At 38.0% G+C, this 26092-nt stretch overlaps 1 protein-coding gene across 3 annotated transcripts in view; it reads right to left on the bottom strand.

Moving 5' to 3' along the window:
- Window positions 1-2387: 2387 nt before the first annotated feature.
- The window catches only part of PEX5L (peroxisomal biogenesis factor 5 like), a gene marked incomplete at both ends in the record, with an annotated part of 100834 nt that continues 77129 nt past the window's right edge, over window positions 2388-26092 (bottom strand). For 2 of the 3 annotated variants that reach the window (XM_082288400.1, XM_082288402.1), the window contains 12 exons: window positions 2388-2592; window positions 3231-3388; window positions 3756-3921; window positions 5231-5428; window positions 6193-6263; window positions 7093-7236; window positions 8166-8282; window positions 14640-14735; window positions 20876-20972; window positions 21481-21607; window positions 22683-22892; window positions 24726-24837. In XM_082288400.1, coding sequence (XP_082144526.1) covers window positions 2388-2592; window positions 3231-3388; window positions 3756-3921; window positions 5231-5428; window positions 6193-6263; window positions 7093-7236; window positions 8166-8282; window positions 14640-14735; window positions 20876-20972; window positions 21481-21607; window positions 22683-22892; window positions 24726-24837 — 1701 coding nt within the window. The remainder of the gene's footprint in view (window positions 2593-3230; window positions 3389-3755; window positions 3922-5230; window positions 5429-6192; window positions 6264-7092; window positions 7237-8165; window positions 8283-14639; window positions 14736-20875; window positions 20973-21480; window positions 21608-22682; window positions 22893-24725; window positions 24838-26092) is intronic. The other variant, XM_082288401.1, reaches the window with a different exon arrangement.

Below are 26092 nucleotides of genomic sequence, written 5' to 3'. Positions count from 1 at the left end.
TTGTCATTCTGACTCTGAGAAGTCAATAACTTTTTATTTATTTTTTTTAATTTTTAATTTGGAAGCTATGAAAATAATGTCCCTGAACAGCTAATTCCTCTGGGTTAGCACTGATTATCCTACACCACAGCACAAAGGATATTCTAGAAGAACTTGTGTGATGGCAGGGCATCAAGCAAAATCTAAGCACATATGCCTTTGCTTTACAGCCTCTTCTCAAAGCTGCCTCCCTTCTCTCTTATCACTTCCCAGATTCAATTGCACTGCACCTTCTGCTCTGCCTTATCAATAAAGAGCTGTCATCACACATCGCTGTCAAAGCAAAAGAGCAAACTGTTGTCAGCAGATATGCATACAGCAGCCCACTTAGCTAAAGTGACATTCCCAGGCAGCCCCATCCTTAGAGAAAGCTGCAGGAATCAGTTATGAAACACCTGATAGATAAACAGGAATATATGTGTAAACAATGAATTAATAAAGCACTCTTAAAAAAATTCTGTAGCTGTTTCAGCATCTCTATTCTGTGGGAGAGAGTGAGGGATAAGCCTTTTATTTTTCTGATGACAATTATTTTAATTTAACAACCTATAGATGGAGATTAGATGCAGTGATTACGCTGTCTTACATGGAATTTTCCTTTAAGTGGTGTCTCAAAATAACAGACAGCTGCAAGAAACTTTAGGTTTGTACTGGTGAAACTGTCCAACTCCCACAGAGCATCTTTCTCTGTGATCTGTGCAGTTGGATTTCTTTTTTTATCCCTCTGAGCTGGATTTTTCTTTTAATGTTGTTTATAGGAAATCTGCTATTTGTCCCACTTTAACACATTCCAGTAGCTACTCTGCACATTGAATTCCTGACCACAGATCAACACATATCATTACACTTTTTATCTCTTACTATTCAGGAAAAATATTTAAAATACCAGCAACTGAAAATCACCTCCTAAAAATTTCTCTTCCTTCTTTGATTGATGCATTCACCCTGAGCTAAATGTGTTTGATTGTAGCTGAATCAATCCATTCATCAGGGATTGGTACTGCCCCAACACTGCTCCCCATTCATCCAACCAGGGAAAATTAAGATGGTGTGTTTATACACACGTTTGCAAGTAGCTACACATACTGGTGTTATCTAAGGATTTTCTCTGGTATCATGGAGGTCATGGAGACAACCATCAAGCCTTGGTCTCAATCCTACAAGCATTATATAGACCAATTTCTTCAGGGAAGGTTTTCCCTCAAGCATGGTCTGCAGGCAGTAACTCCTGTGAAGATTTTTCTTCATTTGCAATAAAGATCTGTAGCTTATTATGTTCTGAAATGACATCATTTGCATACAACATGTATGTGCATGCACATGCATGTATATGTGTTCTACCTGATGGATGCATATAATAATCTTTCTAGTTGTTAAAGCAGTTTATACAGTATTTGCATTTTTAAACATAAGAATATTGAAAACCCTCTCGTTACATTTCAGGAAATGATATTTGGTCCTCTCTGCCAACAAGGCCATCCTGTACATTCCGTGGTTGGTAACTAAAATAGAAGCATAGCACTATTTTACAAAAAGATTAAAGTGCATAAGTACACAGAAAGGTGCAGACCCTGCCATGAGCTCCTTCAGACTGTCCGAGATCAAGGACAGCTGGTTTGAACAGCTACAATTCCAGTGCAAATTGCCCCTTCTGCTGGCAACACTTGGCTTCCACAAATGTACCTGGCCTCATCCCATAGCCCTCCATGGACAATGTTCCTTTTGACATTGCACATGGCTTATGAGCCTGCAGAACTGGGCCCAAATTACTCAAGGTACCTTTGGAAGCAAAAAATTGATTGCTGGCTAATGAATATATTCAAAACCAAACACATTGTTTTTACATGCATCTATTTTCAGAGCTGTGTTAAAAATGGACCTTGAGAAGATTTTTCATCAAAGAAACCAAAGGATAGGGAATCCCCACTGTGGGGCAAAGTGGTGTCAGCACAGTGCAATGAGCTACTAAGCAGGTTCCTTGGATGCACTGCTTGCCATTCTAATGTGCAATAACCATTATCTAGGTTTCTTCTTAAGATACTTTTCTTTTTACAGCTGTATGTATATGGAGAGATATAGCTTGCATGGGATGAAAATTCTTCAGAAATTGCTCTTTCATCTAGTTCAGGGCTTTGTCAGATTAGCCACAGCTCATTTCAATCCTTTGAGTTTGAATTTATTTACACTATTTTTGTGCTTTTGAACTTTTCCTTTATGAATAATGTCTGAAAGAATTCCCCTACTGATCTACAGTCATGATCTTTTGGAAAATGTGGTCATTTGGGGATGAGTAATAAAAAAGTTCTCTGTTTTCTAATACAATTTAATCAATTTTTGTATCCTTTTTATTACGGCTCTAGATTAAAAGCTCTTAAGAGAATGTCTAGATCACCCACGTTGGCAGCTTGAAATAGTTCTGGCTGGTCCATCATAGACAGAGCAATCCGAAGTGCTGCCCAAATATTGCCTGATAGTGCAGGGTGGGGAACCTGCTGTTGATTCCTGCTTTTTCTTTGCAAACTGAGAGCAGTGAGGAAATTGCTGACAGCCTCTCTGTAGGGAAGAAGAAGAAAAAAGAAGCAAACAGTATAATTTGATTAACAGCTACAGGCAAACTTTCTAAAGTTCCATGCCAGGCTCAAATACATTATTTTACAATGCAGTTCATCAGTCTCTTTGTGTGTTCTTGTTTGATTTTCATTGAGCAGGAGGGCATGGCTTTTGGTAACGCAAAACTCAGGCTGACCAAATATTTGGGGGTACTGTCCTCATTGCAGCAACACTCCCCTTCATCTTCCCTGTCTTAACCTGACAGCTGGGACCCTGGAATATCACCTTCATTCCTGAAGGATGTACTGCAAGTGTTTTTAATGGCATGAACTACTTGAAGCAGTTTAACTGAAGTTTTGCTTTTAAAGACAGGCTCTTGTATTTTCTTTTACAAAAGCTCTGAAGCGCAGGACTAAGTTTAAATGAGAGAACAATCCCACTGATTGTAAGAGTATTTGCACTTAGAGCTAAAAAAAATGCTTTTTAGTCCTTTGTGAAAAGTTATGACAACATTTTACAGTAGCTGAGATTATGTAGCTATATTCTGATTATTTTTTTTTTTGATACCTCCAGCTTGAAAATGAATCTTTACTTGGCACTTGTGATGCCTGACTTTCTGTTTACACATTTTTCACACTCACCTGTACGCCCCTAGGTTGATGCAGCTTATCCCCAAGTTGTATCTGGACCTGATGAAGCCAGGTTGTATTTCCAAAGCTCGTGTGTAGGCCTCCACAGCTTCTTCGCTGCGATCCCCGTTTGCCAAGGTTGCTCCAAGGCGGTTCCATAATGTATAGTCCTGGTGAGAAAAGGAGTTTTCTACTGTAGGTGTCAAAAATCAGACATAATATCTCATTTTGCTTGCAAAGGAAGGAGGTCTGCAGAAAATAATAGTATTGTATCTTAATTGACAAGGAATGTGAGGTTCTGACTCGTGATCACAGGCAAATTTATATATCTAATACCATTAATCAGCACACAGGTAGGAATTGGACATGCATAAATCTGCTTCTAAACAGGACTGTCTTGTAATTAACATTTCTATTTCAGGTCTTAAAATTTTAATGGCAGAAGTGACATCTCATTAATAGTAGCCTGATCCAGACAGGAGAAAGGAAATGGCCTGTAAAACTAAATTTTTTAAAATGTAAAAGTATAAAATGTACCTCTGGTCGAACAGTTAAAGCAGCACTAAATGCATCTATTGCTCTGTTAAATTCTCCATTCAGGTGAAAAAGAACCCCAAGTCCCGTCTGCAGGTCAGGATCTATCATATCACCATTCTGGTGAGCAGCCTCCAGGTACAAGTCCTTTACTTCTTCAAGTAATGAGCTAGACAAGGGTGAAAAATAATTTAAAGACCCATGATACAGTTATCTACAAATATTTCAATGTTGATTGCATAGATGGAAATGAAAATTCTTGTAGTGGATTTATCAGAAGTGTTGTACTCCTAAAATTTGTAAAGGAGCTTCTTCATCATGGCAGGGGTTTACGTCAGGGTGCTGTTGTAAACTCACATCTGAAACAAAAAAAGTTCATCTATGAAATGAAGTCAAAGTACAGCCATGAACCCAAGTGGGAGGACATGAAGGTTTTTTAAAACTATTCAAATTAGATGAGTTTCTCAGACATAAAAGAATTCTTTACTGGCAAAAAAGAGTAGCATTCTTAAGAGGAATAGATAAGGGACCAGGCAAGACCCTCGAAGAAAGATGCCAAACATAAGACTTCTGTGCCCACTGTAGCTTCTTGAAGCCTTTCCACTGACAGCACCAGATGTCAGCAGGATGAAGCCAAAGTAGAATAACACGCTTAGCAATTAAGCAGAACTAGCATATTTTATTTTTGCTCATATGAAATTATCTTGTCAACCCAGGACTTGTAAGTGATAAGGGTAAAACATAAGGCCTGTCTTCAAAATGACAAGCAGTGAGATAGCCCAAGTTCTGTAAATCATGTTTATGCCTTTAATGACTTCATTATGCATCTCACAGTCCAGAGGTACTTGTTTATTGACCTCATGAAATCATGACGAAGGGCTGCCAACCCATGAATTGTTTTGTTATTTAAAATGGCTGAGGACAAATCAAATGGCTGTGTTGTCTCTTTGTTAGAACCAGAACAGCTTTTAAACAGGCAGATGCCACCTCTCAATATTCTCAGTGGACTGAGGCCACGTTGCACTGCAAAATGGCTCATTCCTGGATTCTGGTGGCTGGGCTGGGATACGGGAAAAATGGTGAACAGTAGGAAGAACACACACATGTAGAGCTGGATAAAGGCTTAGTATGGATGTGGAAGCAGCTGAAGGATGAAGTTGCAGGATGTGGGAATACTGAAGCAGGAGACAGGGACAGAGGAAAGTGATGGGATTTGAAGGGAAGCATCCTTTTTTAACTGTTTTTTTGGCTTTTTTGTTTTTTAGGGTTTTTTTAACTTCCGGGGATGGCATAAAAGATAAAGCCTTCAGTCATTAAACCAAATGTTCTCTGTTGGTTTCCCTCTCCTGCTGTTAGAGATATGTTCTTCCATCACAGGGAACAGGCTGGACTTCTGCAGAGCAAGGGGACACAGCAGGCACCCCCAGTCCTAGGGATATCACTAAAATTTCCACCATGAGGATTTCCACTGCAATTACCTTTCATCTGCTGTCTTAGACATCCTCCTGGTAAGTGCTGGGGACCCTTTTTTGCTTCTCACTATATACTTGTATTTTGGATTTTGCTTTATCCAGTTTCTCAGGGCTTGATAGGCTTCTTGTTGATGGCCAGTGTTGGTGTAACTCACAGCCAGGGCCATCAGAGCTTTTAGGTTGTTTGGCTGCAGTTCCAAGCACCTAGGCAGAAAATAAAAAATATATTGAGATATTTCTGCAGCCAAGCACAATGCTTGAATTGTTCCAAAATAATCAATATGAGGAAAATCACAATCATCACTGTTGCTCTTTTGAAAACTTGGGATGAGTAAGCCCCTACATCAGGCAACCCCTTGGATTTCTATCCAGGTAAGCTAATAAGTGACATATAAATAAGTTTGAGTATCCCTAGGTGAAATAACTTCATGGTTAACAGTGCTGATGCAATTGAATCAAATGGAAACATAAAAACCAATTACAGAAAGATAATAACAATGATGCTGATATTTTGGGGCTCACATTTCATGTACAAGAGTTCTGTGATCTTCACATCTCTATGAACCTAAAAATCTTGGCAGTTTAGCATTCAGCAGCTGAAGGGAGCTCACTCCAATTAAGAAAACCTCTTCATTAAAGGACAGACTACAGAAAATACGCCAAGTGGATGGAATATAAAAAAGGCACTTCATTTGCATCATGCCTAACTCATATTTATTAGGCCATGTAAGTTTTCTTTTGCTCATGTACTTAAATTACCCCATGAAATATTGCACTTATTTAATAAAACAGAAATATTAATCACTAGTCATCCCTCTGAAGTCACTGGGAGTTTCTATATCTGTGTCAATGTTCTACTCAGCTAAGTAAATGCTTCACATTCCAAGATAGGAATGGTACTAAATATCCCCAGGTCTCCATTAACCAGCACTCATCAGACCCCAGATTCAGGACTGATCTCCATCTACCTTTGGAGGGCCACGATGGCTGCCTGCTCATTTTCATTTTCTGCCTGTGTTATACCCAGGAACTGCCAGGCCTGCAAAAATAATCATCATTTAGTTTGTTAAATACATCCAACTGCAAACAGAGTTACAACTAATATCACTGTTAATCACAAAGGTGAGGAAAAGCAGCAGATCTGTCCAGCACTAACCACAGATTTTTCTACAGTGTGCACACCAACAGTCCCAATCAATGAAGTTCTGAATATCTTTGGGCCTAATAAATATTTATAGTCAATGAATGCATGGGTATTCTGTCAGTGTATGATCACATGCTGATTTCTTAAATTTGAGTTGCTGTACATTTTAAATTTTGCTACCATTTTATGGAAAATAGAGAAGAAGTATTATTAAGTTGTATATTATATATATATTAGGGGGTTCTAGGGAGTTTGAGATTCTCTGCTTTTTTGAAATATGCTGTTTAATCTAATGTAGCAGTAGATTCAAAGAGCCCTAGATACTTACAGCACAAATATTTTTAATATTTCACAAAAAACAGACTTTAAATATAAACTCATTGAAAACAGCAGCATTGAAGAAATTGATATAACTTAAAAAGTTTTTTCAACAGTCTTGTTAAATCATCTTTTCAATAGTGGTGTTTACAAGATAGTTTGGAAGCATCAGGGTATGAAGGGAAGGTTTGAAATATTTCAAGCAACAATATTTCAAAATCAGATTCTCATTCTATGAAGAACTAATTTTTATCTATTTAAAGGCATACACTAATTCACAACCTTTAGAATCCAGTGTTTCAGTCAGTCATGACTAGCAAAGGCTTAAGCCCAGAATTCATTCCATCATTCCATGCTAATGGGAGTTCCCTTTTCCTTTGCCAGTACAAGGCACAGCAGTGAATACCTCTGCATCGTTGGGCTCCTGTAGAATTGCAGCCTCCAGGTATAAGATTGTAACAGGCAGGTCACCTTCTTTCATTTTTTTCAGTCCTTCCTCAAAAGCACCAGGCCAGTCTTTGAAGGGATTCTCAGTGTGGAAATAATAACCCTGGAGAAGAGAGATAATGGACCCGTGATGAACAACAAGTTGCAGGGAATGACAAGCCTAAAAAATGCAATGACTCACCATTTTCCAACTGGATGTAAACAACCTTTGTTCTGTGGAAATGGCACAAGCTGCCCCGTGGAATTTCAATGACAGAAAGTGTAAAAAGTCACATCACTGGACATTTATGTTTTGACTCTCTTTATTTTTACTTTAGCTCTGAAGTTATACTTACTGGTACTTAGGCTGGGCTCTCCATCAAAGGTAATGTCAACAACTCACAGTGCCTGCACTAACAGCAGAACTGGACCTCTGAGCCCAGGACATCCAATCTGATGGTAAAATACACACACCAAGCAGCTGAGTCCCTGCAGTGCTCACAACCTCATGGCTGCTCAGTTAAAATCCTGAAATCTTCAATTAACCTTCCAGATACAGAACAGTGTTGCAAGCACCTGAGTTTATTTTAGTATTCCTTTAAGTTTTGTCCTTTTCTCTTGTCACTGCAGTGTGAAAAGTGTGTGCTAGTATCAGCTCCATAACAGAAATCATATTAAAATATGGAGTGGAAGGAATGAAGAAGAGAGACAGAATCTCCATAACTCTTATCTTCAACAGTGTTTGAATGTGCCAGCCCAGGTAGTTTTATTTGGTGTTTTTCCTTAAGTTCCTGTCTTCAAAAGTGCCCATAATCCAGCAGTTTGCTTTGTGATCCTTTCAGCTGAATGCAGGCAGTGTGCAAGTCTAAATAGATTCTCACTGTGGTAAAGTCTTCTAAATCTGCCCCACTAACAGGCAATTAAAGAGGATGAGCTCTTTTGGGTAAAATCAGCTTCTGTGTCCAAAGAGTTTCCTTGGGTTCCCTGGGATAGCTGAGGCTCATCTCAAAGTTGCACAGGGAGGATGTACTGCAATAAAAAACTTGGTGTTACCTTCTCAATGGTTGAGATGGTGACTTGCCCTGGTGCTTCCTGGTTCTCTGAAATCCAGTTTCTGCGAGCCATTTCTTCCCATTCTGCTTGCATTTTATCCCAAAACTCTGTGTCAGACTGGAAGAAATGGAGGAAAAGAGAAAATGAACAACACAACTTTAAAATAAAGGGTTTTGTTTTTTAAAAAACTTTTTAATTTCTTTCTACCAGTGGTCTGAGTCTGTCAGTTTGCTGAGCATTATTAGTCCTATTAATAATCACACGGACTGACAGACTGCATCTCCTGTTTGGAATTCCATATAATTAAATTTCATCTCTAATATTGGAATGCATTTTGTCAACAGAAAACCCTTTATCTCAGAGGCAGTGTATGTCCTATTTGAAGCAGGATTTGCAGCAGCTTACACTCCATCTTATTGATGCTAACAGCAAATTGTTACATAAAATTTGAAGGCAATTAATGCTGCAAGTCCCTGGACAAAGAAAAGAAAGGAAAAAAAAAGAAAAATCAACTCAGTGCGTATGCAAAAGAAAAACAATAGATAAAACAGCTTGAAAGACAGCAAGCTTTGGTCACTTTGGTATATTCAGCAGCATTTGCAGCTATGAGAAAGAGAAATGCCAAAGCTTAGACAGAGGGTGTTTGCATAAGGGATGTAATATAAATTGGGCTTTTTGACATAGTGGAGAAATGTTAATATTGCATTATATACTCTGCTGGTGAGAGGAATCTACAAGGGATTATAAAACCATACAGTGAGATTAATATTCAGCTGAAAGATGAGGGAAAAATGCATGTACAAGGGAAACAGAAATTATGAAAACCAGACAAGATCTAGCACGACAAATGAGATTAGCAACGACCAGAAGGAAAGTGGCTACTAGAAAATGATGCCAAGAGATAGAAATAGAATTAAAGAAGGGGAGAATCCAAATTAAGGTGCTACTTTTTCAGCCTCCACACTAGTCATGGGACTCTGAAAAGGAGATCCAATGCAGAATATTTACAGAGCACTATGAGCCTTTCCAAAATTCTCCAGTTCCTACAAGGATATGGCCAGTGTTTCAGTGAACTGACAGCACTGGGGGCACAGTTTCTCAGCTTATTTATGTCAAAGACAACAGCACAAATAAATTTATTGGTGCTTAGACAGAACCATTTGAGAGCAAGGTGCTAATCAAAATTAATTGAAGTTTTATGAACTGGTCTAGATAGTTTTGTGTGAGTCTTTATTACAAGGCTGACAATTTTGCTACTGCTCCACATGTGCATGATTGGAGAAACAGAGCTTAGACTGTGATTTCATGGCTTGCTGCAACCCCCCTTAGGTGCTTGGAAAAAGGAAAGCATACTTTCTTCCTTTCAGGCAGAAATTCAGGATTGTCTGAATTCAGTCTTCAATTCAGGATTGTCTGAATCATGCAATTATCGGATTTGTGCAGGTATCTGCTATGTTCCTCTGTGGAAAAGGAAATAAACTGGGAATCATTCAGTCTTGGAGAGGAGATTTCACTCAAGGTAATAGAAGTGAACAGCCCCTGACCACTCTGTTACACCACTTCAGAATTTGCTCACATTCCAGACTTGAAGAAAACTCGTTCATATAAATAATTGTGAGATTGTGCTGAAATGTCCATTTAGGGTTTGAAAAGGCTGGGATAATGAATCAGATCACTCCCTCTTTAACACTTATTAGCCATGACCAGAGGCACTTGAATCCCTAAAAAGATCCTGTTCAACAGATGCTTCCATCAACTGCTTCTCATTCAGCTCAAATCTATGCTGCACTGAAATAAAAATTGTGTGATCAGGCTTTTACTAGCAGTAATTTTGAGATTCAGCATGAGGTAAAAAAAATGAAAATTTCTCTTTCCTTCAGATTAAAATTAATAAAACTACTGAAAAGTAATTAGTCATGCCTTTTTTAGCCAGCTTAATTTATAGAAATAATTGTATATATATATGCATTATATTTATATTAGGATTTTTGCTTGCATTTTTCCCACAAAAATCCCTTATGAATCAATGGTATGGAAACATCAAATCACATTTCTGCAGATAGTAAGCAAGCCTATAAGTGGGTTTGGGACTTAAATTCAAATTCTGCTGTTTAGTTACATATTTACCATTAACACAGAAGTTCACTGTGTTTGCACTCCACATAAAAAGCTGGTGAATTACTGTGCTCTCAAGTAGCCACCCTGCATGTCCATCTACAGTGACTCAAAGGAGGAGGGAAAATGCAATGAGTAGAAGACCAGCTTTGGTATAATGTCTCTCAACTCATCCCACAGCACTTGGACACAGGACCAACAGTTATTTTGCAATGATAGGAAAATATTTGTTTGTTTGGGCCAAGCTACGGCGTTCAGGGGACATTCAGCACGAGGAGTTTCTGAAACTGGTACAGCAAAGCTGCACTGAGCACCTGGACCAGGCACTGCCCCAGTGCTGTGGTACCAATATTGACAGCAGAGCAGTTTGATGTCTTGAGAAAGAGAATTGTAAATATTACACAGTGTTTGCTGAAGGCCTGAGTGTGTATCAGCTGCCATTAGTAGCAATTGTTTCACTGGCTTCAGTGGCAGGAGGGTTAAATTGATATTGAGCCTTTCTGAAAACCTGGCTTTGGATCAAGGCTCCTAGATCTAATTTTAACTCTGTTTTAGTATTTTCACCACCAGTGTCAATTAACCTCATTTCAATGTTTTTGCCACCTTAAGGCTGGTGAAGTACTCGGAGGAACCAAAAGTCTTCAGACCAGTTGAACACATTTAACACATTCTCAGATCATCTGCAGCAGTTAAGTGGAATGACAACTGGGAAAAATGTTCATATCATCTGACTGCTTCCAAGCAGAAAATTCTGCATTTTGTCAAAGAGGCTATTTTTACTCTTAGTATTTAAAAATATGCTGAAGCAGTTAAACAAATGGGAGGCAAAATATTTCCAGGCTCTTTATTTTCTATGATCCAATGCAAATGGGCAGAGTATGTATTTATAAATTTACCTATTGTGATAACTTTTAGATTTTTTCCTATCCTGTATTGACAAAAATTAATTTGCAGTATTCCTGATTGACCAATGGATAAGAAAGGTTCTGTCATTGTTCTCTGAATTACTGCATTACCATACTCTTTGATGTGAAAGACACAGCAAGTTTGCTTAGCTATGTGAGATTTCCTTAGCTGGTATCTTCTCAAAACAAAATCTGAAAATTTAGCAAAGTTTAGAGATAAAAAATATATGTCAAGGCAAAGATTCCCACTGTGATTTGAAAGAGTATCAAATAAAATGCATCTGAATGACTCAGGTTCCTAGTTCCCAATTTAAAAAATGGTTTGGACAGTCTTAGGCCCATCCAAAGAAATGTCTCAATAGTGAGACAGGAATATTGTAGGTACAGAAATGACTCCAACCAGTACTCATGGGAACCACATAGTTGATGGTCCTGGACTATATTTTCCCAGGCTAGAATAAATGAATCCCATCTTTTTCCTTTATTGTCACATAATTTATCTGTAATGTGCTCTGATGCTTCAAAACAGTACATTATACAGCAGATGGTGCATGTGACATTGTGTTGTAAATAAAATGATGCTGGGAAGGACAGCTCAAAATTTCTTATGCATAAGCTCACAAAACAGTGTGGCATCTGCAGTTTAATCAGAGAAATGTTGAATAAGAAAATACCAAAACAGCTTTTTTTCCATCTCTGATACATTTCTCAGTTGGAAGTTTTGCACCCACTTACTTTCATTTTTATTTATTCTAACTCATCACCATGGGATGGTGATAAAACAATTGTTTTAATGGAGTATAGGTATAGGATGGATCTGAATCCCTATCCTGGCATTTTCAGAAATTCAAAAGTACCAATTTTTGGTGAAACAGAACTAATTATTAGAAAGATTGTGTTAAAACATAGTTCTTATGGCACGTGGGAATTATTGAGACAAAAAATCATGAGGCAAAAATCAAATCCAATTTCCAGAATAACAGAAAAGGTAGTGGGGTCTGCAAGCACCCAAACACTGCAAGGGAATCTGGACCCTCTCTAGTAAAAAAGCTATTTTACTCACCACTTTATTCTTAAAAGATTCCCCAATGGCATAGACATCTTTACACCTTCTTAAGAAAGAATTACCTCACAAATCTTCATTAATCTCAGAATTTGACATCTTAAAACCATTCCCAAAGCTCTAAAGTGAATACTGGGTAGAGGATAAAGTTTGGTGTCTTCATTTACTGAATTGTTAATTAATTCCTTTCGAACTAGGCCACAAAGAACCTGAGATTTACTTCCTTTTCTTGATCAGTTTTCTGGCTAATCTTTCCACTTGGAGCTTTCCCAATTGAAGAATATTACAGAAACATACGAAGCCTAAAAAATGAATTTTTGAATGGTATCTTTTCTCTGCTTAAGAAAGCACTAATCTTTCTGAGATGGGCTCCAATTTATTTCAATCACTCTAGCTTTCTTACCACTTCATTTTAGCTGGGATGAAAATTCAGCACTTTTCATATGCAAATGGAAATAACTGCTCTATAAGGTCTTGAAGAATCCTTTCCTTTACATTTTAACTACCTGGCCCAAGGTTCTACTTTAAGCAGAAAGAATAACTTAAGGCTGCCAGCTACAGCTGGGGAAACATTTAATTAGATTCTTTTTAATAGCCATTTTTGAGACTACTTTAAAGTATTTTAACAGCCTGTCTCTGTTGCCTCAGAATGACCTTTTAGTCTGCAGGGGGGGTGGTTTAAATATATTCTCCTCCTTACTTTACTCTGCAAAGTAATTCAGTAATGTCTTGTAATCTGTTGTTGGGCTCAACTCATTTTTCTTTCTGCTGAGTGTCTGGAAACTCCCCATCACACAAGTTGCTGGCAATTGCAGGAGTACTGACATCATTTGCTTAACCACTAACTCTGAGATAGATGCTCAGCATCAGATTCCCTGTGCTGCCTTCACAGGTCACAGCACAGCACGTCCCACCCTGAGGATCAGCCTGCAGTGCAATTAGGAACATCTAAAGCATTTTAAGCAGCAGCAATTTGAAAGCAACTCCCTCCTTTCCTGCCAGGAGCAAATGTGTATGATGTGTGACATCAAAAACATCTCCTGTGCCTCACCAGCAGCTGTTTATGAAGAATTTATTTGATCTGGAAAGGAAAAAATGCCTTCAGTGCTTAGTTTGTGGAAGAGCTAATTTACTGATTGTGTCCATTTTAGCCTTGTACACTGAGACAAGATTTCTTTGTGTGTGCAATAAAAATCCCAAGAAACCATGCTGGAAACCCTGCATCTCACCATAGCATATAATGAAAAAACCAACAAATCAGGTTAATGACTTCAACAAGAAATTCTGTTTCTAGCTAGAAGCCAGTATCTGATTTAGGCATCGTTTCATTTGACATCAGCCAGTATTAATCTAGAATAGTTCAATTGTCAACACTGGAATTAGAATGGTGTAAAACTTGAGTTACAAGAGCACTAGTATGCATGACTAAAATTTAAATCTAGACTCAAATATCCCTGAAGTGTTCCAGATGGTTTGGAGATTAATGAGCCTGTAGTCCTTGCTAAAACTAACCAGTTTTGAGGAATTGGTTTCACAGCATCATCCTCTGCACCCTAAAAACTCGTTTCAGTGGCTGTTATATAATTTAGCCTGAAATTCTGTCCTTGCTGGAATGGATCTGTCTTGGCTCTTTGTGGTGATGGGATTTTGAAGGGTTGCCCATGGAACCCCGGAGAAGATAATGATGCTCCAGATCAATGCTTATATCTAATTTTTTGTTGAGTTCTGCTAAAACACCTGTATTCTACTTTGTGTCTAGACAGGATCAATTTGGACTAGTGGTATAAGACAACACTCAAGAGATGTTTTAGACGTTGGAAATGTGGAAGTTAGTGAAAAAAACCAGAAGCGCAATAGAACTATCCAAATACCTTTATCTTTTCAAGCTAAATTGATTTACCAGGAAACAAGAATACTCCTGAGCTCAGCATTCTGCCACTAGTTGTAAAAATGTGGAAATGGTGTGTTGTTGGTGCTTATGCCCAGCTCTGCTTTACACCAGGTGCTTGTGCTGTTCATCAGTGATGCTGAGCTCTGCTTTCACAGTGGGGACTTGGTTTGTGTCTGAGCTTAAAGAACAGATTGCACACAATTGCTGGGGAGAAATGTTTTCCTCTTTAACTTGTGGTTTGGAATTAGCTACATTTATGGGCCATTTACCCACTTGCTCTCACAACAAAAATTCAGCTTAAAAACTTGATTCTGTCTAATCTTTGTTTATAGCTAAAGGCTTTGGATTTACTTTTTTTTAAGAGACAAGGTGATATTTAAAGTTGATAACTCCAGGAACTGTGCCTTTTCTCTGCTTTAAATAATCCAATTCCAACTTTCTCCTTGCTACAAAATCTGTAGAACATCAGCTGAAAATGAAAAGAGTAAATGAAATAATACCTCAACAGCTGCCTTTGCTCTTTCAAATTCCTCCTCCAAGGAGTGATTTCTGGAGAGAAGAGGTGTTCCCCAACGCTGCTCCTTACTTGACCGTGCCTAAAAAAATAAAAGAATAAATCAGAAAGGCATGATAGACTCTCTGCCACATTTCTGAGTTACCTCTTTAATTGCCTAGAGCCCCAAATGGCCTTTTCCTTGGGGAAAACTTCTTGTTTCCCTGCATGAATTCCTCTGAATTCTCTTACACTGTAGCAGACACACTTCTCATGGGAAGCAGAGTAATTTTTTCCAGATTTTTCTTTTCACTCAAGATGTGTGAAAGATAAAGAGACATCCAAGAAAAGGCAATGCAAGGGTTGGGCTATGAAAGGAGACAGCTGACTATTTTTATAAGACTTTTACCTTCCTTATTCCTTCTGCATTATGACTGTGGTAAGGCTTTCCACTGACTATGATCCAGGAAGAAAACACTTTTTTTCCCCCTGCACATTTAGGGGTTTTCTTTCCTGTTTTCTTTTGGGATCACATTGGAGAGCCAGGTTTGCCCTGGATTTCACTGGAAGGAAAAATCCTTTTTACAATCAGCATCTCTCTTATGTACCTTATCATTGGTCAATCCCATTGGAAGCACATAATAACCTTCTGCCTGTTCTTTTTCTGAAAAAAAGGGGTTTTTTTTTACAAAAAGCACTGTACAAAACCAAACAATATTTAAGGATGGCAGAAAAAGCACAAAGTGGCCTAACCTTGCTAAACAAAGCTCTGACTGCTAATCCCTTCCCTAGTGTTTGTCAGGAGGTTAAACTCATTAGCCACTTGTGTGCCCTTGCTTCAAATTGCATTAATTTCCCTGATTATATTTCTGATGGCTGTACTTGTAATATTCAATTTCTGTGAGCCACACTGCTAAAAGGCTAATTTTTCTCTCCTCACACTCATTGGGCTGTGTCTGCAAGTGTTGGAATGGACACTGCTGGGATGGAACATCTGACACATTTCTGAGCTCTCGTGTACGTCGTGTGTAATGTATGGTCAAACACATTTGTCTGTGGTTGTGCACACATGGTTTTTTCCCTAGAAAGATGACATTCATTTGTCAAATGAGCCCTAGGGTTTCTGTTTTGTTCCTGAGGCTTTGGTGTCTCAGTTAGAGACTGATGAGTGGAATGGACATTGAGTGGATGAAACACTTAAGGTAAGAAAACAACGATACAACACAATTGCTGTGAGAAGCACGTGGTGGTGGTGGGCTCTGTGTGTGTTCTCTTGTGCTGGCCACTGGACTTTGCTGGGCCAGGAACCTCAGAGTGTGAGGGAATGTCTACACTGAGGATCTGTTGTTTCTGCTTTCACATCTTCTACCTCTGGTCCATGTTTGGAAAATACTCTTTTCCTTTGGTGAGGCCAGGAAGAGATTTCTGGTTGTCATTCAAAACAAACCAAAACCCAGTCCTATACATGAAAGATTTATTTTGACTGATTAATAGAATTTAGGGCAGAAGAGATAACTGGTTCAGATCATTCATTTGTCTATGTATCACATAATAGCAATTGTCACTCAACAGCCATGGAATCAAAATTATGTTCTTCAGAGAACAAATGGAGATTGTCTGGAATAAATGTATTTGAGGAAGCTTCTTGGATTTAATTTAAAGTTATCAAGAGACCTTAATGTCATCACTTTGTTTGCAATTTGTTTAACTGCCCTCCTTGTTTCTCTTATTAATTTTAATTTCAGTTTCCAACTATCATTTCTTATTTTTTTCTAGTAGTTTAAAATACTTTTTCATATTCCTTATTTTCTCTGTAGAAAGATACCGATGATTTTAATCAGGTTCTAGGGATATAAAGACATTTACTTAAATAAAACATTTCAATATTAAATATTTTCAATAGGAAACATTCAGATTTTAACTTTTTTTTTGGTGTCACTTTTAGTCCCCCTCTTAATTTTTTATAGCCATACAGACAAACAAAGTGAACCCTTTATTCCAGCACCTGTCTTGCTGTTTCTCTATACAGAAATCAGGTGATCTCCTGTCTCCCACTAATTATGTTTCCTTCTACACACTCCTCTTCCTCCAGTACTGCACAGGGAACACTGCTGTTGTTTCAAATTGCCTTCCAGCAGAGTGTTGTAAGCAGAGCCTGCTTTCTTGCTCTGAAATGTGTGATTTTCCAAGGGACTGTATTGCAATATATATTTATACAGATGCCTTGATCACCAGCTCCTTTTTAAGTGTCCCTTATTTTAATTTCTTTCATTCCACTGTTGCATCATATGGGAATTTTCTGAGGAATTGGCCTGCATGTTTATTTTCAGATCAATAATACTGAAGAACGTTGTTTCTCTTTGGAATCCCAGAACAATCCTATGTGATCACAGTTCCTAGTAAATAACTACTGCTCCGGGGACCTCAGGTTGGCCAGATTTAATCTGTTTAACAGCTGCTTTATTCACATTGTATGGTGCCAGTTTTACAATCAGAATAGGACATTAATTCAAAACTCTTGTAGAATATCACGCACCAACATTTATCAAATTGACCTGTAATCTGATCAAAGAATTAAATTTGTTTTTCTTGACACAGGACTCTGTTGATAGGCACTAATTATGTTCCTGGCCTTTCCATTATTTATGAGCTGTCTCCTGAAAACAGTTTGATTACTTCCGCTTCTTACCCATTTGTTTCCAGTGACTGCCATTCCTTAGGTCAAGGACAATCCTGTAAATGAGGATGTTCAGACTGAGCTGTAGTGCAGGAGGGCAGAGTGAACTTGTAGGGGCAGCACAGAGGTGAGGGGGAAGAGGACAGGAAGCACAGAGGTCCCCTCCTCTGCCCCATGGCAGAGTATACACTTCATCCCCACATCGTCCCCACAGAAATATACTGTCTCCTCCATTAAATGAACAGCAGGAGGGGGAAAAAAGTCATTAACAAAAGCCACATAAGCTTCATTTGCATATAGCCAGTGTAGAGTCGTACTGTGGGTTGTGACACCCAGCAATGAAAAGCCCCACGAAAAGCCCCAAACACGCTGCCTTTTGCCAGCCCAGGGAGAGGGGGTGGGAGTGGAGGGCCAGCACTGGAGAACTCCACATCTCACATCTTCAGCAGGTGATGGGGTGGGACTCTGCAGGTGCCTTCCCTAAGGGAGCACCACCCAGGTGGGTCAGGGTGGGATGGCTGTGTCCGAGGCTGGACACTGCACACTGGTTTGATATTCTCACCTCTCTACAGCCAGCTGCTGTAGCTGATCATGGCTTCTGTGTTCAGGGACAAAACCTTCCAATGCACTTCCAAAACACTCCAATGCATTTGCACACACTATCCTGCACTTGTATTCTCCTTTTGTGCTGTTCGACCTTAAATGTTAATGAGAGGCTTGAATTGCAGTCTTAACTTTTGATCAAGTCTTCAAATAATGAGCAAAATCTGTCCCTTGTAACTTCATTTCCTTAGAGTAAGTGGCACATCAAAGTTAGGACCATTAGTCTTTCTGTAGCTATTAATGTCACATTAATTTCACATTCTAAATATTGTTGCCTCAAACCGGAGATTTCTAACTTTTACAAGATTTGCACTATACCTTTGTCTAAGAGTGACAATTGACATATTAGAATTAGGTACAGATTTTTAGCTTGTCAGTGGTTTTGTCTATTCTGTGTGAGCAATGAAATATTTAAAATGCCCAGGAAAATATTTAAAGAGTTAAAACATGAGCAGACTTTAGGCACAGACAGTGGAACATATTATCTCCCTCTGCAGTTTGTAATTTTAAGATTAAAAATAAAACTTCAAACCGCCCCCCCCCCCCCCCACCAAACACAGTAGGATGTCTCAGTACCAATAAAAGCATAACAAGGAACTTTTCAGAATGGCAGATAAAAGAAAGAACAGGGATACTTTGGGCCAATGCAGTTTAAGAGTTAATAATAGGTAAAGCATGATGTGAGTAAATGCTGAGAAGCAAGACAGCCACACCCAGTGACAGCCACCAGTGACCACTGTCCATTACAGCCTTCAAACACGTTTCTCCCTTAGTAGTTCAAGGCTTGTCTTTTGGATTTTGTATTGGCACAAGTGCTGGTAAACACAGGATTTTGTTAAGAAGATTGCATAATTTTAATGAAAATATGACCTAGTTACTTAGCATTTCACTTTGAGGAGCTGAATCTGACATGTCAGAGATGAGTGATGAGGTGATTGGGAAACTGCTGATGGAAACCTGCAGCAAGTTTGACAAGATGAAATCTTTGGGGTACGGCAGAATGTGTTGCATTTGCAAAGGTTACCTTTAAATGAGATAGACAAGACCTACAGAGGACAAAGTATGGAAAACATATGCTTTGATAAAAGCCCTAACGTGATTTCTTTTGCAAGCAGATTAAGAACTCGGTCAAGACAGATGAGCCTGTGTGTTGGGAGCTGACAACTTTGACAGTCCAAGTACAAGCAGGATGAAGCAGGCAGTGAACAAAACCACTACATTTCTAAGTAACCTACCTAGAAGAAAAGCACATTCTCACTTCAGGTCATTTCTCTGCACTAATAATTGCCAGTATAACATTTTGTTGCTCAAATGGACAACAAGTTTGAAACAAGCAGGCTATGACAAACCAAGACAAAACATGAAATGCACCAAGACAACAGATAAGAAATTTAGTTTCTGCTTTTTTTTTCAAGTTGGCTTATTCAACTTCATGGTTTTTTATTTTGAGGTATCAGCCATTTTACAGAACATTATGGAGCCTCAACTGACTGAATTTAAACTGAGTGAAAAATGTGGATTTTTGCATCTGCAGTTATTCTAGCGGAAGAGAAACAGGAAATAGACTATATAAAGTAGAGATACACTGAATTTGTAATTGCTTTTACAGAAAGCCACAGCATTTAAATTCTGTGACTGTCTACTTGACTTACACACATCTTGGTTGAGCACTAATGTCCTGGAATTTAGAGCTACTGAAGAACAGCTTCCTAAAAGAGGGTCAGATGTGCTTCAATATGAGCTGGACAAAGTATGTGAGAAGACGCCATCCATTTCAAGTGGATGACATTGTGCAATAGATCTTTTCCATTACTAAGATGTACAAATCTATTGTAGAGAAAGGAAAGATTTCATGCATTACAATTAGTGTGAAGCATTCCAGAGGGAAAAAAAACCCTGTTTGTAATGTAAAGATGGCAGGGAAGTAAGGGACACTTTTTTTCCTAAGAAAAACCCAGAAATGGATCTGATAACTGGGTTCTATTTCTACTTTCTGGAAAAAAAAAAAAAAAAAAAAAAAAAAAAAAAAAAAAAAAAAAAAGGTGTATAATCTCAGAATACACACTTGGCAAGTAGTGTCTCATTTTTTAATTTTCAAATGAGGCTATTATTTTCCAATAATTTCCAGATTTTCTATCTGACAGAAAATTTTTGAAGTCCAGGCCTAAAAATAGCTGTGGAAGGGGAGAAAATTTTTTTCAACTAAAAGCTAATCCACCAGAAAACTCTCTCTTCCCCATTCCAGTGGCAATGGCTGAAATATTTCAGTTAAAAAGTGAGAAGCAGCAAAGAAGGTGTGTGAACAACCTGATCTATCTGAATGCATGTGTAAATATTTGTACCTGTATCTGCATACGTACATGCAAGTCTAAGTAATAATTTCCAGCAAGACCTGTCCAATACACAATACAACAGTGGAATTGGGCAAATCTACAAACCTTTAGCCCAGAGCCCTCCGTATTAGAGTTCCTTTTCCAGCAGAAAAAAGTCCTGTGACCACACTGCTCTCCCACCTGTGGAGATAAACTGCTAATGAACATTGGTGTAATGATTGCTTCCTGTTTTCCTTAGCAATTTCCCAATTCTGGGGATTCCTGCCTGACCAAGAGACCTAAAGAATAGATATTTAACTTGGGTAGAAGATATTTAACATGGTAGAATTCAGACTAGAAGTCTGAATTTCAGAACTGGAGGAAGGGAAAAAAGATGGTGTTGTAAACTGTAGTTTGAAGTTTTTCCCTCTGTACAGGAAGGTCACAGTTTGCTGCAGTATTAAACTCTGAATGTTTCAGGTGCTGACATAGTTAATTGCACAACCTACTCATTTCAGAGGTGTGTGAAGATATTTTCCCTGATGATCCTGAAAATATCCCTTGAAGAGTTCTCCCAGAAGGTCAATGGTTAGCCAGTGGGGAGTTCCTCCTTGCCTTTTTATTGTTAATAAACCTACCAAATCATCTTACCTGTATTGCAGGTGCAAGTTCTAATTCTGATGCTGAATCAGAGTCCAAGGCACTCTTGACATTAGTCAGCTCAGACTGTGATCTGTTTTCTGTGGACCTAGAAATAATGCATTTACATACTCAGCACTAGAACACGCTGCCTTATGTCTTTCAGGTTCATAAGCACACACTGATTAATCAGGTTATTTCTTTCAACTGAATTGTTTAACTTGCAGTTATCAAAAGTGCCTGGACCTTCCTCAGTGTTCTCACTCTTCTATTTCACAGACAGGGAAACTGAGGCTAGACAAAGACACGAGACTGTGCCTCAGCCAGTGTCTAAAAATCAATCACCACAATAAAGGACTTCACTACATGTCTTGGTAGAATTCTCACCACCATTTATTAAGTAATCACACCTGCTACTTTCCATTACATTAAGAATTGCCAGCAAAATGTCATTTTATAGTGCACTTGCTTATGATACACTGTCCAAAATATGTGTTTGAACACATTTAATGTTACCATAACAGGTTTAATAATATGATTTGTTATCAAGCAAGCATTTCTGTGAAGCAAGAAAGTTGGGCTGGAAATATTTTTGTAAGGAAAGCAAAAAGTTGTACCATAAAATCTCTTTTGATGGAGCTCTGGATGATGATGATGTTCTCTCTGCAGAAGGGTGGACCTTGCTACTCCTGTCTCCATGAAAACTGACATCATCCCATTTCTCTATCTGTGTCTGAATATCAACTGAAAAATAAAGAACAGAAATATATGAATCTTCTAAAGAAACTACTCCTGAAAATGTTATCTCCTCTGTTAAATGTATGTTGTAGAGAAAATAATGACACTGAAGACTATATTTTAATATAGCCCAATGTACAGGAATATTGTGCACCTTTCTAGTTGATACAGTGTGAAAATATTTGGAAATTCACAACATTTTTCTAAATCTGTTAGTATTCATGGCCAGAACGTCAGTGTAAGTCTTGACTTAAAATCAGTGATTTGTATGTAATTAAGTCAAATTGTAAAAATAAAGCTTCTTTTAGAGACTAACATGTAAAAATGACTATGTAGGCAACTGATATTATTCAGTCATATGTCAGACTCACTTTGCAAAGATCAGATGTTCAGCTCCTGTTTGAAGATAAAGGTCTCTAAAAGAATTTCTGTGCTGATGAATGGAAAATTTGCTGCCTTGGTATAAATTACATTTACCTTGCAAATTTCTCAGTTGCACTGCAAGTAATTTAGTTTGGATGGAACTAAATTAAATTCACCTTTTCCAAAGCTTGTCGATAGATCAGGCTTGGCAGGATATTGAGTTGTTTTGGGGATTTTTTTTTCAGTCTGTATAAATATATCTCTCTTGTCAAGAATGGATTTTTTTCTCTGGTATGCATAGATAAAGCAGTATTTACAAATATAAATGTACATTTCTGACACCTGCAGCTCTGAAAAGGACATCAATATGGGCTGCCTCTCATTTGTGTCCTTCACCAATTTCTCATCACACTCCTACAGATTTTTCTACCATTTTACACACCCTGACTAAATTCCTTTTTACAAAGAACTGTCAAAACTTTGTTAGCACACTTAGCGACAACTTAATAGTTATAATGGCAAAGGCAAAATGTAAAATGTGTTCACAGAGTTTAAGGTTTAAAGTGCTTCAAGTTGTTTATAATGGGGAGCAAATGTTACACTGATGAAATGTGGTGCAGCAAAAATTCTGCTGTTGCTCATTATTTTGTGACAGTAGCCAGGAGAAACTCATGCTAAGCAGGGCTATGGAGCACTGATAAAACAGCTACACTCTTACCTAAATCTAGAGAAGACTTGTCTGCAACTCTGACAGCCTGGACTTTCTGCTCAGAATCCACACTGATCAGGTCAGGATTCTCTGTCTTCTTTCTCTGTGTTGAAGCTTTTAAGCCTTCACTTCTTGAAGGATTCTCTGATTTCTTTGCTTTGTTTTGGGTTTGTAAGACAGGTTCACTAAGATCCAAGAGATCCAGACCTGTTGATAATACTTAGAGACAAAATGTTAAATTTCAGTGTTGTTTTAATCCAAACAGCTCACTTTTAAAGATTTGTTTTGATTGGGGAAAAAAATTACTGATGTGTTTGCATTTGGCTAGAGTAGGTGTGTATTTCCTGGCTAAAGATGATGACCAGTATGTTAAAATATGACTGGGGATTTCAGGTGTTTAAGTGATTGAAGTTTAGCAGATTTGCAAAAAAGGCTTTTCCTCTGAAACTCTTAAAGACATCTGAGGTCTTAACGGCTGGGGCCTTCATAGATTTTCCTCTGTTGTGATGGTTCCCTGTACAACTGAGCTTTTAGATAAGATTTGGTTTAATCTTATGATTTATCAAGTGCTGGTAATAGCAGCTTAGGGCACTGCTGTTGTGCCAAAATCCATTTGGGAATAGCTGGAGCACACAGCTCCTGGGGTGGACATGGGTCATAAAGGAATGAAGATATGTTTAGTAGGGTTTCTACTGTTTTTGCTGCTTGTCCTTTGTGGCATAAATACTGAACATAAAGTCTAATGCCATTTCTATTAAGGACTGTATCAGTATGAAAGGAATGTTCAATTTCAGTTCTTTTAAAGTTGCCTAAAGAGTAACATTTACAATTCTTTAGCATGTAAAAGGTAGAAAAACTCCTTCTTTATCATAGTGTTACAGGGTAGGTGTTTTTGACAGATCAATTTGCATTATCTCTTGCAGTGCTTTATCTGTGTTCTTGGAAATCACTGAATTTCATCAATCTTCATAGAATAAATTTTTATTTTATTATTAACTAAATCTAATTAACCCCCCACCCCAATCTGATAGATATTCAAGGCAGATATAAAATGTACAGGTACATTTCAAAACAAACACCATTCTTAAACAATCTGAAATAGTTTTATTCACTCCTGTAATATCTTCAGCTATATTTTTAAAGGGAAAAAATATTACTTATGACTGTTATCTAATTGAGTATTTCAGCTTTTGTTACTAGAACTTGCATGCTGCTTTAGACACATTAATTAGATGTGAAAATAATCACTCAGCTGTCAATTATTCATTTAATAATTTGCATGTATATACATTTTAATTAAATGGCTTCTAACAAGCCAAGTCCTTTTATGAAACAGCAAGAGAACACAGAAGTGCTGTGTTGATTTTATTGTCTCTCAGTTGATCTTCTCAACAGCATCGATTACCTTTGCATAGATACTGAGTAGGAGGGGGCCAATTTCTAAAAATACTTCCAAAGGACAATATACTTCAAATAGAATTCAGTATAATTCAGACGGTTTTCAGGATTCACTCTTACTTTTTGTTATCTTCTCTACTACCTCATTGCAATGCAAAGGAGGTAAGCAAAATATTAGATCCTTTCCCTAATAAAGAGTCTGAACTCAGCCTGGATAAAGTGTTTTGATACCTCACCACTTTTTCTCTCTAACACCTCATCCAAGATTTCATTTAAAAAAAATCTTTCTAGAGTAAGGAATGGGTTTGATTAAAATCAGACTAAATGTGGCTTTCCCCAGAGGTTAAAATTTTGCAAACCCAAATACAGAGAATTGATTCAAGCTCATATGTACATCCTGTGAGACTTAAACAAATTGCCTTAATTTCAGCCCCAAAGATCTGCTAGAATTGATGTGATCTGAATCACATCAGCTTTCTCCTAAAATGTAACGAACAGAGTTTTTCTGCTAACAGGTCAGGCAATTTTAATGCCAGTTTGTGATTTTTTGCAAACTGTAACAAACCAAGAAATCACTTGACAGAAATGTGCCATAATTAAGCTAAAACTAAAATGATTTTTCTCTAGTGAGGGATAGTAAAGAATGTTGTTTACCTGCAGTATTCGATGTTACAGGCCTTGCAACAGCTTCTGGCTTAGTTTCACAGAGAAAGTCATCAATGGAGGGGCTCAGGAGGGGTCTGCTCTCCTGTTGCTCATTCACCAGCTAGCAACAAAGAACCCCAGGTCACAGAGCATTCTTGGGATGCAGAATTTACAGAGATAAAACATATTCTCACAATATCATGTGCTTTATCTTTAATTGTGAGAGTAAGATGTTGCAATTAGAAGATGCACAAATAGTACTGGGATTGAAATAAAAAAAGCTTTAGTTACTCTTTTGGGGCAAAATTATATTCCAGTTTAACAAATCACACAAAAATAAAGCAGCAAGATGATTTTTCCTTAGCAGTTGTTGCATACTATTGCTTATAGGGCTAAAGTTACAGGGCCTGATGGAGCTCCCTTCAAATCCATGGTGAAGGTGCCCTTCTCCTTCACCAGGAGGCTAAGCAGGGCTTTCTTTTTTGTAAGTGGCCTTTTTTTTCCCCACAAGTAACATGCTCCCTCACAGAAATTCCACAATAGCATTTCACCTTGCAAATAAGCATTAGCCCATTAAACAATAACCTGCTGAGGCAGGAAACATTTCTCTGCCATACAACAACATGTGAATGACAGTGAATGGAGCCTGGTGAGTGTATGAACTTCCTGCATGAGTTCTGACTGTGGGAAGACTCATAAAACACCTTTTTATCTAGGAGCAGTTTTCCATTTTTAGTTGCATGAATGCATTGGTGTTCTGCTACTTGACAGAAATCTCTGTATTTTGGGCTATTTAATGTATGATGAATTAAAAAGACAAAACTGTACAAGTCTCAGGAATAAAAGTCTCCTCTTTGCCATCTGTCTCTGATTAGAGGATCAAGACCTAAGCTGAGCTGGAGGGATGTCTGATGGCATGCCCTGCACTGACTTTATCTTAGTATCTTAAGTTTTTTCTCTGAAAAAATGTTTTCCCACTGTTGCTTTTGTCTGGAGCTTTTTCAGCTTTATTTTATCCCCTCCATTCTTCTTCTTGCCCCTCTGTTCTAACTCTGTTTCCATTGCTGAATTTTCAAAATTTTCTCTCAGATACATTTGAATTTTTAAATTTAGGATGCTAACATGGACTAAAAGTGGCCAAAAAGGGTATTTACTCATCCTCATATTTCTTAAATACTGGCCCTGAGCTACTCCAGCAGCAGGATTATCTCTAAAGTTATTACAGCAAACCAGATTAGGTTCACTGCTGTTCAGTACTTGATTTCTGCGTTGCAAAGCTGCAGCAAAATACTGGAGCTATTGAAATAACAAGCCCACTATTTTGATGGATTAAACATTTAAGCTGATATTGCTGTGTGTGTGCACAAATGCTTTTT

This window comes from Coloeus monedula, assembly GCF_965178545.1.
Source record: "Coloeus monedula genome assembly, chromosome: 10".
NCBI lineage: Eukaryota > Metazoa > Chordata > Aves > Passeriformes > Corvidae > Coloeus > Coloeus monedula.
The sequence above is the reverse complement of the archived record's forward strand: the minus strand, read 5'-3'. Positions and strand labels throughout refer to the sequence as shown.